The following is a 17,200-nucleotide window of genomic DNA, read 5'->3' on the forward strand; positions in this document are numbered from 1 at the left end:
CATTCTTAATTGGACAGTTAGGCCTTAAAAGGCCTTGTAAAGACAGAGATACATCACCATTTTTAGCTTGTTAGCTAGAAGTACTGTAGAACTCACTGTAATATAGATAAGAATTAATAAACATCTGAGTCCAAACACAACATACTGTCTCTTGAGCTTTTAATTCTAACTCTGGCAGAGGAAGAAAAATAAGACAAAATGCAATATTAACAACCAGAAATAGCTCTGTACTCCATATGCAATATTCAGATGATGAGGCATGTTTCTCGTTTTTAATGCCAAATGCCATTACTTTGGAAATTGTTCCTGGATTAAAAAAAACCACAGGCCAATAACTGACCCAGTTTGGCTCCTGTATCAGAAATCATTAAACCAAGATGTTTCCCTGCAGTAGAGAAGGCAGTTTGATTCCTTTTGTTCTGAGTTTGTCCTGAGTTCGTGACTTCAGATGAACTGGAAGGGTCCTGGCACCACAGAATGTGGCTGCAGTGACAAGAATCAAAGCCCCAAGTCACCATTAAATGCACTCGATCCACAGCTCCCATGGCCCAGCAGCAATTCCTGCCTCTGCCCCCTGCTCTGGGTCAGCCTGACGGGCTCGGCTCTGGTGTGCAGGGCTGGCTCCTGCAGGACACAGCGCTCGGAGCCGCTCTGTGTCCCGCAGCTTCGGCATCTCCGGCGCCGCTCCATTCCCGCTCCGCCGCCGTTCCCTTCGGCATCTCCAGCACTGCTCCCAGAACAGCTGCCAGGCCTGTTCCACTCTTTATCCACCCATTTGCCATTGATGCTCCACTGAATCACGGAATCACAGAATTGAGGTTGGAAAAGACCTCTGAGATCATCCAGTCCAACCAATGACCCAACACCACCTTGTCCCCAGCCCATGGCACTGAGTGCCACATCCAGTCTTTCCTTAAACACTTCCAGGGACGGTGACTGTTGGATCCCAGAAACCCGGGACTTTGGAACTTTTTGTACTTTCTGATACTGACCCTCAGGAAAACACTGCTTTTGACTTGAGGCCTTAGAGAAGGCTTCCAAATTTGAATAATAGAATTGGAGTCACGGGTTTCTTATTGGAATGAAAGTGTGTGATTTCACATGGTGAAGGGTTTGGAATTTGGGGTTTTTAGAATATAGTAAAAAGTATGGAACAAGATTGAAGTTTTTAAGTGTTGTCTCTTTCTGTCTTCTTCCTTCTTCTTCATGGTTTCAGGTAGTAGTTTCTGGTTTGACAGTTAATGCTGCCCAGTGGGTCACAGGAGTTTGGTTATTGAGTGAAAACCTATAAATAATACAGGTGTTAGATCTTAATTGAACTTTTTAACTTTAAAAAACCTTGTAACTAGCTTGATATGCCTCCATTTCGCTGGCTTTTAGCTGGTGGCTAGACTTGTTGCAGAACTCTCTGTACTTTAATTAAGATTTATTAAACTACCAAGCCCAAAGTCGAGAAAATTCACCTCCTTCATGTTTTTAATCCTGACTCTGAGTAAAAACAAGAGAAAATGAAGACATGGTACTAATGAGGTGGTGCAGTTACCCCATTTACAAGTGACTCCATCACTTCCCTGGGCAGCCCATTCCAATGCCCAATCTCCCTGTGAATAAATTTTTTCTAATGTTCAGGATAAACCTTCCTTTGGTGCAGTTAAGGCTGTTTCCTCTTGTCCTGTCCCTGTTCCCTACGAGAAGAGCCCGACCCCCACCAGGCTGCACCCTCCTGTCAGGGAGTTGTAGAGAGTGATGAGGTCTCCCCTGAGCCTCCTCTTCCCCAGGATAAACATTCCCAGCTCCCTCAGCTGCTCCTCACAGGACTTGTGTTCCACAGCTTCTCCCCTGTTGTTCCACAGCCACTGCTCCTGTTCCAGTGCAGCTGCAACCCCTCCAGTGGTGCTGCTCCCACTCCAGTCTGCTCGTCTGTGACAATGAGGGGACACATGGAACTCTGGGTCCCTTGTGACACTGAGGGCACACATGACACTTTGGGGCCATTGTGACATTGAGGGGACATGGAACACTGGGGCGACTGTGTCACTGCAGAGCCTCCTGGAAGCATGGGGCCATTGTGTCACTGAGGGGAAACATGGAACCGTTGGGCCATTGTGAAATGGCAGGGTGTCTTGGAGCTATGGGACCATGGTGACACTGAGGGGACACATGGAACCGTGGGGCCATTGTGACACTCAGGAGACACATGGAATTGTGGGGCTATTGTGACATTGAGGGCACACATGGAACCCTGGGCCCAAAGCGACACTCAGGGGACACATGAAACCGTGCGGATATTGTGACAATGAGGGGACACATGAAAGCCTGAGGCCATTGTGTCACTGAGGGGAAATGTGGAACCCTGAGGCCATTGTGACATGAGGGGACACACTGAACTGTCGGGCAATTATGATACAGCAGGGGCTCGTGGAACCATGGGTCCATGGTGACACTGAGGGGACACATGGAACTGTGGGGCCATTGTGACATGAGGGGACACATGGAACCATGGGACCATTGTGACATGGCAGGGTCTCTTGGAACCGTGGGACCATGGAGATAGTGAAGGGACACATGGGACCCTGGGCCATTGTGACACTAATGGGACACGTGGAACTTTGGGGATATGGTAAATTTGAGGGGACACATGGAACCATGGGGCCATTGTGACATTCAGGGTACACATGGAACGGTGAGATGTTGTGACACCTCAGGGCCTCTTGAAACTGTGGGACCATTGTGACACTGAGAGGTCACATGGCACGCTGGTGCTATTGTGCCACTGAGGGGACACATGGAACTGTGGGGCCATTGTGACACTGCAGGGCCTCCTGGAACAGAATGGACATTGTGACATTGAGGGGACATGTGGGACTGTGGGGCCATTGTGACACTCAGGGGTCACATAGAACCGTGGGGCCATGGTGACACTCCAGTGTCTTGTGGAATCCAGAGGCCCCTGTGATTCTGTGGGGCCTCATGGAACCAAGAATCCATTGTGATCCCACAAAGCCTTGTCGTTCTCCACGACTTCATGGAACTGAGGGGACATTGTGACACTGTGGAGTCTCTTGAATCCAAGAAGCCATTGTGACACTTTCAGAATTTGGGGAAAGAAAGTGACTCTGACACTTTGAAGTCTTGTGGAATCCAGAGGCCGTTCTAGTTCTGTGGGGCCTCATGGGACCAAGAATCCTTTGTGATATTTTGGGGCTTCAGGGAATGAAAGGGATCCTGTGACACTGTGGGGTCTCATGGAATCCAGAGGCCCCTATGGTTCTGCAGGGATTTTTGGAACCAAGGGGCCATTGTGATACCTCAGGGCCTTATGGTGTCCAGACATCATTATGAGACTGTGGGGTCTCCTGGAGCAAAGGATCTATTTTGACTTTACAGGGCCTCATGGAGCCAAGGGTGACAACATGAGACCTCACAACAGAAAGGGGGTCCCTCTGTGCTGGTTTTGCACATTTGACATTTTGTGAGGAGGGAAGAAACCACCACTGGAAATGACTTTTTTTGACAAGAGCTGCTGAGAGCTTCCTCCATGTCTGACAAAATCTAATCAGTGATTAGTGTTGAGAACTGACAACCTGTTAAACCACTGAAAAAGCTGTGCAGCCAGAGTGGCCACACTGTCCTGTCTGGGCCCCTTGAAAATCCTGGCACACCCCCCCCCAGAATTCTCCACTGTAAACAGCTCTGGCCACCACCAGCAGGGATCATATGATTATCTGCAGGCCTTGGAACAAGATATTATCTCTTTCACTGTACAAATGAGACTTGCAGACCTTCAATTCTCTCTTGAGTGAGAGAACAGGACAGAGTGAAGACACCTGGAGGAACAACATGTGGACCCCAAGGTTAGAGAAGTAGAATTCAGGTCCCAGATGGGAGGGATTGAGGAGATTCCTCACTCTTGGGCTGAAATCCTCTTGTAAGTCTATGGGGAAGATAGGTCAGACTCCATTTCCCTGTAACTTTTTGAAAAGCACGTGGAGGATGAAGTGTTCAAATTGTAGGCATGAGCAAAAGCATCCATGCTGAACAAGCAGATATTGAAGTAGCTTGAACAGAGAGAGATGAGAGTGATGAAGACCCTTTACCCCAGGGAAGAAGAAGAGAACCTCTGTTCCCAGAGATGAAGATGATCTCAGAGACAGATGAAGAGAACCTTTGCTTCTGAACAGCTCATCCTTAAAAGTGTACCCCATTAGCCAAAGATTGAGCCCTCAAAAACAATTGTGGGGAAAGCTGTAGGTCGAGGGGAGGGACTTTTACACAGTGATGAGATTTCCATTCTCCTGGGCAGCTGATGCACTGTGACTTTGAAGCCACGAGAGAATTGTCTCTTGTGGAGAAGTCTCCATAGCACGACAAGAGAGACTCCTCTCCCTAAGTGAACTGGAAAAAGACTATTTTAGAGACGGTAAACTGGCTGAATTGTTCCTGCACATTGCCAGTGGGAAAGAAAAGAAGGTATCGGGGGGAGGAGAAGTGTTGTGAAGGTTTTATTCTGATTCTTATAATTTTTTTAGTTCTGTTAGTACAGTCCTTTCTTTATACCCTTTAAGGTTTGAGCCTGCTTTGCCTTCCTCCTAAACGTATCTCACAGCAGGAAATGAGTAAATAATTCTAGTGGAAGATTTGGCCAGCACTAAACCTGTAGTAGCTAACAGCTGGCCTGGAGGCCTTCCAGTTATAACTAATCCCAATTGTAATTTTATAATGTAAATAATTCTATAACTACCGTAATGATATAACTTGAGCAGTCTGGGCTGTTGGGGAGCAGGTCTAGGCCATCTGGGACACGGGCAGACATTGGCCAGTTAGCCAGGTGGCAACTAATTTAGCCAAGCAGAGCTAACCGTGCAGACTTCAAAGGCTATATAGGGAGAACAGCCCTCAATAAAAGTTGGTTTTTCTTGCACGAACACGGAGTTTTTTGTCATCGATTCTGTCTCAACTGCAATGAGTGGTGACCCCGATGTGATAGGCAATAGCCCGGCTGTGGGGATCGTGGTGGAGTTGGAACCCCAGTGGGGGAAGGTGACTGGGAAGAGCTGCCAGCAGTCGAGAGCTGTGGAGGTCCAGACCTTGTAAATACAAGAACCTGCTGGGGACCCTTGTAAATAGAAGATTCTTACAAAAAGAAGAAGCAGATGGAGATATAGGAATGTGATTTTCCAGAGAAGAAATAGAAGGGGATCAGAGCCATGGACTGGACACAGCTGCAAGAGCTGCAGCAGAGACACCATGGGCAACATCCACCAGGGAAGTGGCCGGTCAAAATTGGATGTTTCTGCCACTCCTTCCCAGTCAGCCTCATCTCAGCCTCCAGCAGAGTCAATTCCTGCAATCCTCCCATCACCCTGGCAATGGACTCAGGATCTGTCCCCACGTGTCCCAATGGCATTAGGGTACACTGTGCACCAGGATCAACTAACACTCTATATTTCTGTGGCTCTGATGTGCCAGGACATCAGATCCACACCACTCATAGGCGCAGTTTTCCTGTGCCTCTCCCTGGCTAGAGGCAAGGCCCCTCTAGCCCTGGTTATTATTTCCTTCCTGGGCATACATACCAGAGGTTCCATCAAGCGGATCCGACAGATCATCCTCCCTTCTGTATTACCCAACACCTCGGTCATGGGAGGTTGAGGCTACCTTCACTTTAGTGGAGCTCCCTCAGTTAGTGTTTTCCTCCTTGAGTTGACACACCTGTGCTGCCAGGACAGAAGTGGGTTTCCCATCCCACCTTCTCATGTCTTCCCCATGGCCACGCAGAAAGAACCACAGGCAGCTCACGGGGTGTACCCTCTCTCTAGCTGGGGGATGTTGGGTTCTGACTTTGGGGCCTGTGACTTGCACAAGTGCCATATGGGAAACTGTTCCTCCTCACCTCCTCCCTCATCTCCTCTTGGAGGCTCTTAATCACAGCACAGACATGAGCCTGCATCAGGCCATTGATCATACTCTTGTAGTTCCTAAGCTTGTTGGTGACAGAATCCACTGTTTCTCGGCTGTTACCGGCATTAATTGTTGCAATGAAGGTGCTATATTGAAATGGCTCTAGGTTTGCCAGATCCCACAGCATCTGCCCTGTGCACCTGGCCTTGTCAGGGTCATTGTCATGCTGTCTGTCCCTCCCAAAGAGCACCTCCAGCACTGCCACTTCTCTCAGCTGTTGGATCCCTTCCTCAAGGGTGCTCCAGTGCATTCTCTCTCTGTGGACAAACATCGCTCTTACACTCATTAAAAGTCGCTCCCAGAGGGAAATGGATCTGAGTCCTGGGTCAAAGGTCCCAAATTCCTTGCCTCAGTACCATCCAGTTGCACACCTGCACCCATAGGGCTTCAGACCCAAAGCAACCAGGTTGTATAAGCCTCCCAACCTTCCCCTGTTCAGCTGTGTAGACTATTACTAGAAAGTTCTCAGATCTCGTTGTTCCTATTGCTTACTTTTCTCTGCAGGAATTATAATATCGTTAATTGCTCTTTCCCGTTGGATCTCTCCCTCAGACCCTGCCTTAATCCCTCCCTGCACCCAAGTGTATAAATATCCCTACCCTACCCTGGACCCTGCTTTTTTCCAGTTCATTCCCAGTGCAATGCATGCCTTCCTGTTTGTTGTATTCACCTCATTAAAGTTCTTTTTCTGAACAATTGGATCAAAGCTCTCTCCATAAAAGTCGTTAGATCCATTTCCCAGGGAAACCACCGGTCAGATTGTCCAGGCTTGGACCGGGGGGTTTCGAGCTGAGCAAAAACCCACGGTGCACAGAGAGAGCCGCGGAAAACCCGAGCAGCGAGGCTTCAAAACGCCCGCGGAATGAACAAGGAGCCTTTCCCCGCCCCGGCCCCGCACACATCCCCTCCCGGGCTGCCGGGGTTTAGATACAATAACCATTCTTTGGGCACAAAGCAGAGGATCATGGAATTACCATCACAATAACTCACTGCAAGAGAATCGTGTATACAATACAATACAATAATCACATGTATCTATCTATCTATAAAAGCATGTACTGAATACAGTAATGTGCTCTAGGACAGGAGTGGAGAGGCTGAACGGACACCAGGGGAGATGGGGAATGTACGGACACAGCAAACCCTCCAAGGGCTTTAACCTCATTCCCAGCTTTTTCCATGTTTCAAGGGCTTTGACTGCTGGAATTGAATGAACTGAGATGTCACTGTGAAAAGCAGAGCAGTCTGGAACCAGACACTGCTGCTGGAGTCAAAGTCTGGACTTGTCACATCTCAGATTTGAAAGATATTGAATAAAAAACACCATTACCTGCAACCTTTCCCAGCCCATCCATCCTCACACATAACGAAATACAACAGAACTCTTTCTAAAGAGTAAAAGAAAAAAAAAGGTAAAATGAAGAATGAAAATGTTCCTGATAAAGTCAAATTGAGAAAATACAAAATAATGAAGGGTGTCTAGAAAAGCCGGCTGTGATTTCTCAGGTATTGGGCTCAGTGTCAGCTCCGAGCCGGGCTCTGTCTCCCAGGTGCCCAAGTGCCCGGGCCAGCTCTGAGCAGCCTCTCCCGGCTCTCCAGCCCGGCTTTGCCCCGGCTCTGCCCCGGGCAGGCACTCGGTGTTTCCGTGGTGCCCCTGCCCCGCTCAGCTCCCCGTGCCCTGCAAAGGCGCCGAGGCTGCGCTCGGTGCCCCTGGGTGTCACTGAGCGAGGCACTGACGAGCCCCGGTGCCCGGGCACAGCCCTGAGGGACACCCCTCGTCCCCGGCCTCCCGCGGGACACGGAGCCACTGCCCACAAGGCCCTGGCACGTCCGGCCCGGCCAATTCCTCCTGCCCCGGCCAGCCCGGGCTGCAGCCCCAGGGCTCTGCAGGCCGGGGCTGGGGCTGCCGGCTCCCACCGTGGCCAAAGCCTCCCAGGGCTCTGGCCACGCCAGGGGCTACAAGGCCACGAGGCCGGGGCTGCTCCGGGCCGCTTCCAGGCTGTCCCTCTGCTCTTGGGTGCCGGGGGTGGCCCTTTGTGACACGGGCGTGTGTCAGGGCCCTCGGTGATGCGGGACATTGTGGTGCTGTCATGAATGAGAGCGTTTGAGATCACTTAAAAATCGATGACAAGGGCATGAACAAAAGTCAGATTTAATATTAAGTGACAAAGCACAAGTTTGTTGGCTAGATTCACTCTACTGCCTACAGGACAGGTGAGGCACAACAAGGCAAGAACAACACCAAATAAAATCCATGCAATCAGAACAGAAATTAACTGGGAACTCTCTAGGGGAGTGTGGATGGGTGTGTGCTGTGTTTAGGTGCATGCAGGGATTAAAAGGAACACGGCCTAAAAACTTAACAACTCTAAACAACTCTTTAACTTCTACCTTAATTTGTAACTTAAGTTATACCTTAGGCCTAGGAAATCAACAGACGAACAACACCAAACTTATACCTAACTTAACTTAGAACTTAACATTAACAATTCAACAGAGCAATAACACTTAACAGCATTTAACCTAACTTACAGCTGTAACTTCCAAGTTGTATTTAGCAACTTAATACAATAACAACACTTATGACTTACATTTAAGAACTTAGCAAAACATTTAGCATTTAACAGCATTTAAGTATGTTCATAACTATAACTGAACCTTGCTTACAGGCCTAACTTAGATATCCAAGGTACTTCCACATCTAGGAAAGCTGTATTTCTCCCAGATTTGCTATAGCATATGTGCAGGGGCGCACACACAGACAGGAACAGTCAGTGCAAATAATTCCCCCCAGAGCTCAGTGAAATCCTCCCTTCAGATGTTTTTGCCTCTCCCACTGGCCGAAGGATGGGGCCTTGAGCAGTGAGGGTATGGGCCCAGGACACGTCGTGTTTCAGCGATCCTCCAGGCACAGCAAAGCCGAGGGTTTGCTGGCTCTGAGAGGCCCCTCAGAGGGAGACTGCTGGTCACAGCCCACGGTGGCCCAGGAGAGCTCAAAGGTCTCCTTTTGGATTTCTGCTGACAGGGTCACAAGAGAGTGGGCTCCAGTCATAACCATGTTTCATCCTGGCCTCAGTTTGGGTCAGCACTTTCTCTAGGAGTGGGGGAATGCATCACCACACTGGGATCTCAGGGGTGCCCATGGCCTGGGTGATGCTGGCCCGATGCCAGGCACCCACCAAAGCCACTCTGTCCCTGTCCCTCCAGCTGCAACAGGGGAGAAAAAGTTTAACCCAGAGTTCCTGGGTGGGTGTAAAAAGGAGAAACATCCCGTACCAAACAGCAAAATGTGCATCACAGACCCAGCCTGGGCATGGAGAGGAAATTTATTACCAACCAAATCACAGCAGGACAAGAAGAAGGGAAAGAAATCTCTCAAACCCCTTCCCCCTCAACCAATGGGGATCACTGGGGATCATCCAACACCGATTCTCCCATTGGGGATGGAGCTGGAACAGAGCACGAAGCTCTTCCCACACTTGGGCACTCACAGGGCTTCCCTTAGTGGAGACTCCGTTGGTGTCGGGTCAAGTTAGAGCTCTGTGAGAAGCTCTTCCCACACTCAGGACACTCGTAGGGCCTCTCCCCAGTGTGGATGCGCCGGTGCCTGATGAGGGTGGAGTTGCGTCTGAATCCCTTCCCGCAGTCGGGGCAGCGGAAGGGCCTCTCCTCTGTGTGAATCCGCTCATGTAGGAGGAGATTGGAGCTTCTCTGAAACCTCTTCCCACACTTGGGACACTCGTAGGGCCTCTCCCCAGTGTGGGTGCGCTGGTGGCTTCTCAGGTCAGAGCTCCATCCAAAGCTCTTCCCACATTCCAAGCAGGTGTAGGGCCGTTCCCCAGTGTGGATCACCTGGTGCCGCATCAGGTAGTTGCTGTCCCTAAAACTCTTCCCACATTCCCCACACTGGTAGGGCTTTTCCCCAATGTGGATCCTCCGGTGCCGGATCAGCCTGGATCTCTGGCTGAAACCCTTCCCACATTCCAAGCACTTGTGGGGCTTCTCCCCTCCAGGAGGCTTCTCCACCAGCTCTGAGCTCTGCCTGGATCTCCGGCCGCCTTCCCGGCTCAGGGAGGGTCTTTCCTCCTCGCAGCTCCCTGCGCTGGGTTTGCAGCCCCTCCTCGTGAGGGATCTCCGGGTCTTTTCTGCCTCCTCCATCCCTGCACACCTGGGGAATGAAAATTCCTGGTTTAGGGGGAAATAACAAGAAAAGAGCTCCATAAACTGGGTGTTCCTCCTTGCCCAAGTTCATCTCTGGAAGTCATTGAGCATCTTGTGTCTGTAATAACCTCCCAAACACCAAGATTCCCACCCAAAATCCTCCAGACTTTAAGACACAGATCAAAAACTCCCCAAATATCAAGATTCAGCCAAAATCCCCCCCAAAATTGTGCTGATTCGAAAGCAAAGCCAGTGAAAGACTCCAAGTCAGAAATACAATTTCATAGGAAAAGAGATAAATTCATGCAATAGTACAAAAGAAAACAACTGACATGATCAGAATACAACCTGACACCCCGCTAGTTAGGGTGGTGGTAGCAGTCCAGATGAAGTGGTCTTGTTGTAGTAGTGATGCTGTAGAAAGGTCTGGTAGCTCTTGTCCTCTGGAAACCAGTGGGGAAGGGCTGCCTTGGTGTTCCAAATCTCAGATTTTATCTAGGTAGGAAAGGCTTGGCTCCTCCCCCTGGCTGGAGCATCTCCCAATGGGATGATGGAATTTTATCAGTCATGCAGTGGCACTCAATGGCCCATTAACAGAAGATATCTTCCTGGAGGAAGGATGGGTTGTGGAAAAGATAAAGAACACTGCCCCACCTGGTTTTATCAGATGGCCCATTAGCAGAGGATATCTCCCACAGAGATAAGGATCACTGCTCCACCTGGTTTTTTCCACCACTCTTTGTTCTTTTGTTTCTTCCTGGGACCTCTGACCGGTTACTTCATGTTTGTTGCTGATTTCTTCTCCCTTTTGAAGATGAAAATGGTAAAAGTGTCTTTGACCTGCCTTGCTGGATATTGTGAAGAGGAACAGTCATCTACTGCAAGTGGAAGTGTCACAGGTGGAGCAGAGTTCTGTGAGTGCTGTATCAAACCAGACCTCGTCAGAGCTGCCAGAACAACTGGTCCATGCTGCCCTTCACTGCTCTGCCTGTTCCCCACTGTTTCATGCCAGAGTAATTTAACTGCTGTTAATTGGGTGTGTGTTTCACTCGAGCCAGTCCAGCAGAACCAGCAGAAAGCAGCCCCAGAATGAATGGGGCTCTGCAGAGGAGCCCCAGACTATTCATCAGCCTGCCCGCAGAACTGGCTCCAACTCTGAAGCCTTGTGACCACACTCTGAAGAAGACACACTTCTGATATTTCTGAGGCACTTATGACTGAGGCACTGCACGAGCTTGTGCAGGTAAGAATCCCAAAGTGCTTTCTGTCAGGAAAATTAATCCTCAAACACCAGAGTTTTATGTCCAAAAAGGAGACTTTATTGGAATAAAGGGAGAGGTCATGGGACATTCCCCTGGGATCTCTCAAATTTTTGGAGGACGCAGCCTCCTTTTTATCCTATTTTCCCGGCCGCATTTCCCTCTCTCTTTCCCCGTTGGCTGAGGTACTTGAGAGGCACAGATTTCCCGGAACGCCAGATACCTGAAATTCCCCTCTAACGTATAACCCTCCCTTTTAATTTTTAATTCTTACAGAATTCATAGTTTTCTCCCCCGTTGCTTCTTTCATCTTTCAATATCCAATTTCATTTATCAGCAGCCCTACAGTTTGTTTGTAAAGGCAAATATCTTTTTCCATTCATCAATCAGTGGAATCCATCCCATTGTTTCTTTTATCTCTCAGTGCTAGCCTTATCTACAGGTTGATCCACAACTCATTTGTAAAGAAAAAATTCAACATTCCTCTCAATGTGGTTCTCTAAGAAGGCCATAACTAAATGCTTGCATGGGGATTTTGGCTTCTGGAGCAGTGGGGTAGGGCTGTTGTTGGTTCCTACCCCTCCATGCCATGATGATGTAAGGGGTGAGGGATGCCATGTGTGCTGTGCACTGGCAGTGATCCTCAAGAAATCCTTCTAATCCTCTCCTTCGAGCTAGTCAAGCTCCTGGAAATGACAGGACAGAAAAAAAAAATTTAAAAGTGCTCAGTTTTGTGCCCTCCTGCCCTTGTGGGGTGAGGGACAGGAGGCAGAGGTCCAGCTTGGTCTCTCTTTGACCTTTTCTTTGAGACAACACTGTCTGCTCCCACCACAAAGGCACAGAGGGTGCTCTTTGCCCCCACCAGTGGGAAGTGGCTCTGCTGACCCCACTAAGAGTGCTGGAAGATGAGTCTGTGAACTAAACAGTTGAATATTGCCTAGAGGGGGGTAGCAGGCAGTAGATGTGCCACCATTCTCTTTCCAGGATCCCACTGGGAGTACTTGAACTATGGGGACACTGAATGGTGATCAAAATCCAATTTTTACTGAGCACTACATGTGCTTATATACCATTTACAGGAAGGCTGGCAATATTTTACTGCAATCACATAGACAAACCTTACATAGAAAACTCTCACATAGACAAACTTTACATTTGGACTTAGTAAAATCTTATTTCCCATAACCCAGACTTGATCCAGTCCTCTTGCAGTCAGGTCTCTGTTTGCTCTTGCCAGTCTTCCTCGTTGTCAGGCTGCATTTGCTGATTAAATCTGCAGTATTATCAGTCTCATTTGCACTACCCATATCCACACCTCCCCCGTTTCTTTTAACTAAAAATACACTCTTAAGCGATTTGTCGATTAAATTCTTAACACACTGTAAAATACAAGGAATAACTACTACAATGCATAATATGATGCCTAATACATACAAACCTATTTTAACTAAATTCCTAACCCAGCCAGTGAGACCCCAGTGCCCTAAGAGCCAGTTCAGCCAGTCGTACCCATGATCTACCCGAAGTTTATTCACACCTTCTTTCAGGGCTTGAATGCTGGCATAGATGGGCTGGGAGTGGTCAGAAAGGTTAAGGCAACACATCCCATCGAATTCCTCAGCCACAGGCGGCGGCGGAGCTCGGAGGCGGCCCCAGCGCAGGTGGGAGCCGCGCTCGGTTGTGCGGGGGCTCGGGGCTCGCTGCGGGCCGAGGGGGCGGCAGGGGGCTCTGGCGGGTTGGTTGTGCCGGTGCCGGCCCGTGTTGGCGCTGGGCTGAGGGCGCTGCGGGAGCGGCTGCCCGCGGTCTCCTTCCCGCTGGGGCCTCGGCAGGAGCCGGTGCCGGAGCAGCGCTGGCTCGTCCCGGTTGCTGTGGGTGGCACAGAGGTGTCTGCCCTGTGCCCGGGGCTGTGCGGGAAAATTCCCGTGGCCAGAGGTTTGTGTGCCCGCAGGAGACAGAGGAGTCCTGTAAAAGTGACTTTATTGATGAACAAAGAGAGAGGCCATGCGGCATTGGCCATGCGGTCTCTAAGACGCGTCCTCCTTTTTTATCCTCATTTTCCCGGCTGCATCTCCCTCTCCCATTCCCCTCTGGCTGAGATACTTGGAAGGTTCAGACTTCCCGATCCGCCTACTGCATGTCTTCGTTAATATGCACCCCCACTACGATATTAATCTTACTGCTTTCAATCCTTCCTTTTCTCATATTCTCAAGAATTGCCTTTATGAACTTTTAATTTCCATTGACTCCATCTCTTTTCCTGCATCCTCTTTGGCGCAAGGTGTCTTCCATGGTAAAAAAATGAGAGTTGCTGCAGCACGTCAGAGGAGGAGCAGCATTCGTTTAAGCCATGGTCTGCCAGAGAACCACGAAAATTTTTCCCATTCCCATCCTTTCTCCGGAATACGAGATATTTTCATATTTCCTTTGCTATCTGTTTAACCACTTTTCGGTTATCATCTGTTTGCAAACCGCCGTTTGCATCATTTAATTTTCCACAAACTCCTCCTTCTTCTGTAAGTAGATAATCTGATTCCATCCCATGGTGAAATGTCTCGTTCCTCATTTCAGTGGCTTGGTCAGCAGGAAGGTCAGGAGCTGGAGCTGTCTGCTTGGTTATTATTTCAGGGATACTTTTAAACCTAATTATGCCACTCAAATTATGGATGGGTTTTCTGTGTCCTGATATGAATTCGTTAGGGATCCCAGGGGCTGGTCCATGGTGTTGTAGCATTTGTTCTGGTGGCCGTTCATCTTTTTCCCTTTTTTGGGTGCTCCCTCCATCCAGGGCTGCATCAATTGACCACTTTTATCTTATGAACTGATAAAATGTTTGGATTCCCAACTCATTTCTCTGGACTAGCAAAAACACCTCAGTGCTTTGGGGAGAGGGATGATTCCCCCCATACACACTTTTTTTCATGAAATTTGCTCAATATTCTCCGTTTGCTGTTTCCCTTTGCAGCTTAACCAGTTTCTGTTGCAGTCAGATATCCTCACTATGGGCTCTGCCTTTAGTTGTGCAAATTCCATCTGTGCAAGCAGGCAGAGCTGGGGGTGAGGGGCAGATGGACTCAGGGAAATTCCTCCCCCTGGCAAGAAGGCCCTGGGGCATTGTCCACACTTTTCCAGAGCAATGTTAATTTGCATTTCTAAAACTCCTCTCCTGGCTGCCTGGAACTAGGATTTTCTTCCAGAGCAGCCTTTAGGTGATTCACACGTCCACCCTCACAACCTGCTTTATTTTTCTTTTTATTTTTTTTTTAACGCTTTTTTATTAACAGTTTATGCGTTAAAGCCTCACCATTAATACTCTTCTAGGTGTGCAAAATGCAGCTTAAAGCTGAGCTTCTAAAGATCCATTCCGAAATTCTCCCGTCATTAAGAGCCACCACAAATATATAGAAAAATATTCCAATGCAATCAAGTCTTTTCTGCCTCTTCTCCTAGGAGTAAAAATTGCTTGTCACACCCCTGGCCCAAACCTAACTGACAATCTAAAAGTAGGATTAATGTGAAAAATTTTTCTCATGGTGTAATCTTGTCACTGAAACTGCAGGGACAATAAAAATCTCTTCAACAATATCTTTAGTGTTAGAGAGTTAAGTCATTTCTTGATTCTGGTCAGGATGTGCAACAGAAATAATTTCATCCACACATAACCCGGGTGTGCAGAGAAAATCATTCCATGAGATGTGAATTTTGCTAGAATTTTCCTAAACGTTTTAGAGTCTGAACCCATTGAAATCCATTGGTTTAGTGTTTATTGCTTCCAGGTTGTGTAGTTTTTAGTGTTTGGTTTCCGATTGGACCTGGATTTCTCCTCCTGTGATGTTAATGAGGTCCCGCTCCTGGATTTCCTTCTCAGCCTTTTCCAGACCAGGTGTCTCCATCTATGCCGGGGGCAGTGTCTGGGGTGGGTGTTCCTTGATGTTTGCTGATGTTTCCTTGATGTTTTGTTGAATGTTGTTATCTTTGTGGGAATCTTTTGGGCTATTCCCAGTCTGTTGAGATGTTAAACTCATCTCTGTTGAGTGGTGCCACATCCCTTAAAAAAAAACTTTAAAAATTTCTTTCCTGAGAGAAAGGCAAACCGAGCCTGACTAGTAAAATGGAATATAAAAAAAATTTAAATTTGGTCTATTTTCCAGCAATGGAATCGCAGGCAGCCCAGTGTGTGAGTGTAATTGAGAGGCAGAGTCCTGGGTGGATGCTGTGAACAGCAAAGTGCCAAGGCAGGCTCTGTGCCAGCCCAGCTTCCTGTGGCAGAGATTTCACAAGAGACAGGATTCTGGCCACAGACTGCTTGAAATATACATCCCTTATCTCCAGCCCGCACTAGGTGGAGAATTCCCAGGGTAAGGAATTGCAAAGATCAATTCCAAGGGAGAGAATTGAATATCTGCCCTGGCTCTGGCCAAAGGTTATAATGGCCGGATGCTTGGCCTTCAGCCAAGGGCACACACTGACTCAGAAAACACTTCCTAAATGCAGCAACATGTTGCATATTCATAGCCCTTCATGCATTATTCTGAATCATTCCCCTCCAACCTGTAAATCATTTTTTCCTTCCCTGGGGTTCTGGTGTCCCATAATCCAGGAATGTGAAGAATTTCCTGATTATCTTTTTTACCATTCTCTGAGTTAGTTACATGAACAAAAGATTTTTACATTAAACTCCAAGAAAAATATATTTATCACACAAGTATTTATAAGTTTTTTTAATTGCAGAACTAAAAGAAACTATATGCATACAGCAATGTTTTCCAACATATGGCATTCATTTAAATATTTGCAAAAAGGCAATAGTATAATGTACACTTATAACACACATAGAATTCAAATTTCTTTTTTGCAGTCTGGAGGAGACATAGCTGGTGGTCCAATCATTTTGTTATTTTCCATTTTCTCAGGTTTTTTCCCTTTTCTCCTGTCCATAGCACAACACTGAGGATATTTGGGTTTAAAAAGTCATACAATGTTGTGGCTAGAGCAGAGAATCTTCAATGCAGGTCCTGCAATTTCCTATTAATCCTGAGAATTCTTACAGCTGCTTTTTAGTCCTGGATTACTTCTGAGATTCCCTGGTCCCTCTCTGGGTCAATACACCTCAAACCCTTAGTTAAAATATGTCCCAAATATTTAACCCTTTTCTCCACCATTTCCTCTTTTATTTCAAATACTCAAAGATTATTTTTAGCCTGAACATTCAGCCATTTCACAGAGGCTTCTTCTGCCACTTCTTGTCCTCCTGATTGGGGAAAGTCATCCACATCCTGCATTAACCCAATTCCTAGGTAAATCCTAGGGAAAAATTCTTATGATATTTTCTGCAAGATTTGCCACAATAAGGCCGGTGCTTCCATGCATCCCTGCAGAAGGACCGTCCATGTCTTTTCCATTTTCCCTTCTACCTCTTGTTCCCACTCCAAGGCAAAATCCAGTTTACCATCCTGTGTGAGTGGGCATCCCCAGAAAGCATCTTTGCCATCAAGGACTGAATGGTGTCAGTGTGAGGAGGGCACCTGGTTGAAGATGGTGTAATGATGTGAGAGCCCCTGGGTGCTGGGGCCCCCTTGGGCCCTGGGGTTCATCCCTCAGGGGCTGTAGAAACTCTGCCATGGCCTTTGCCTTCCCCATGGCCTTCTCCTCATCCCTTCTTGCATTCCCCTGCTGTGCCTTTGTGACCAAGTGCTCCAGGGGCTTCTTCTGCCCCTCCTGCAGCCCCCTCAGTGCCTGGGGGTGCTCATCCTCTGACAGCTGCTGAGCTTTCTGCTAAATCATTCCTTTCTGCACTGACCCTGAGAAAGTCCTTAAAAGCT

The 17,200-nt window shown here is 48.0% G+C and overlaps 1 protein-coding gene across 1 annotated transcript in view; it reads right to left on the reverse strand.

Moving 5' to 3' along the window:
• LOC148218027 (uncharacterized) overlaps window positions 1-17,200 on the reverse strand; it is a 775,474-nt gene that overhangs the window by 208,462 nt on the left and 549,812 nt on the right. The window contains 1 exon segment of the mRNA XM_088158035.1: window positions 9,449-9,971. Coding sequence (XP_088014161.1) covers window positions 9,449-9,971 — 523 coding nt within the window.

The sequence above is a fragment of the Sturnus vulgaris genome, unplaced genomic scaffold, assembly GCF_052056855.1.
Source record: "Sturnus vulgaris isolate bStuVul1 unplaced genomic scaffold, bStuVul1.hap1 Scaffold_195, whole genome shotgun sequence".
Lineage (NCBI taxonomy): Eukaryota > Metazoa > Chordata > Aves > Passeriformes > Sturnidae > Sturnus > Sturnus vulgaris.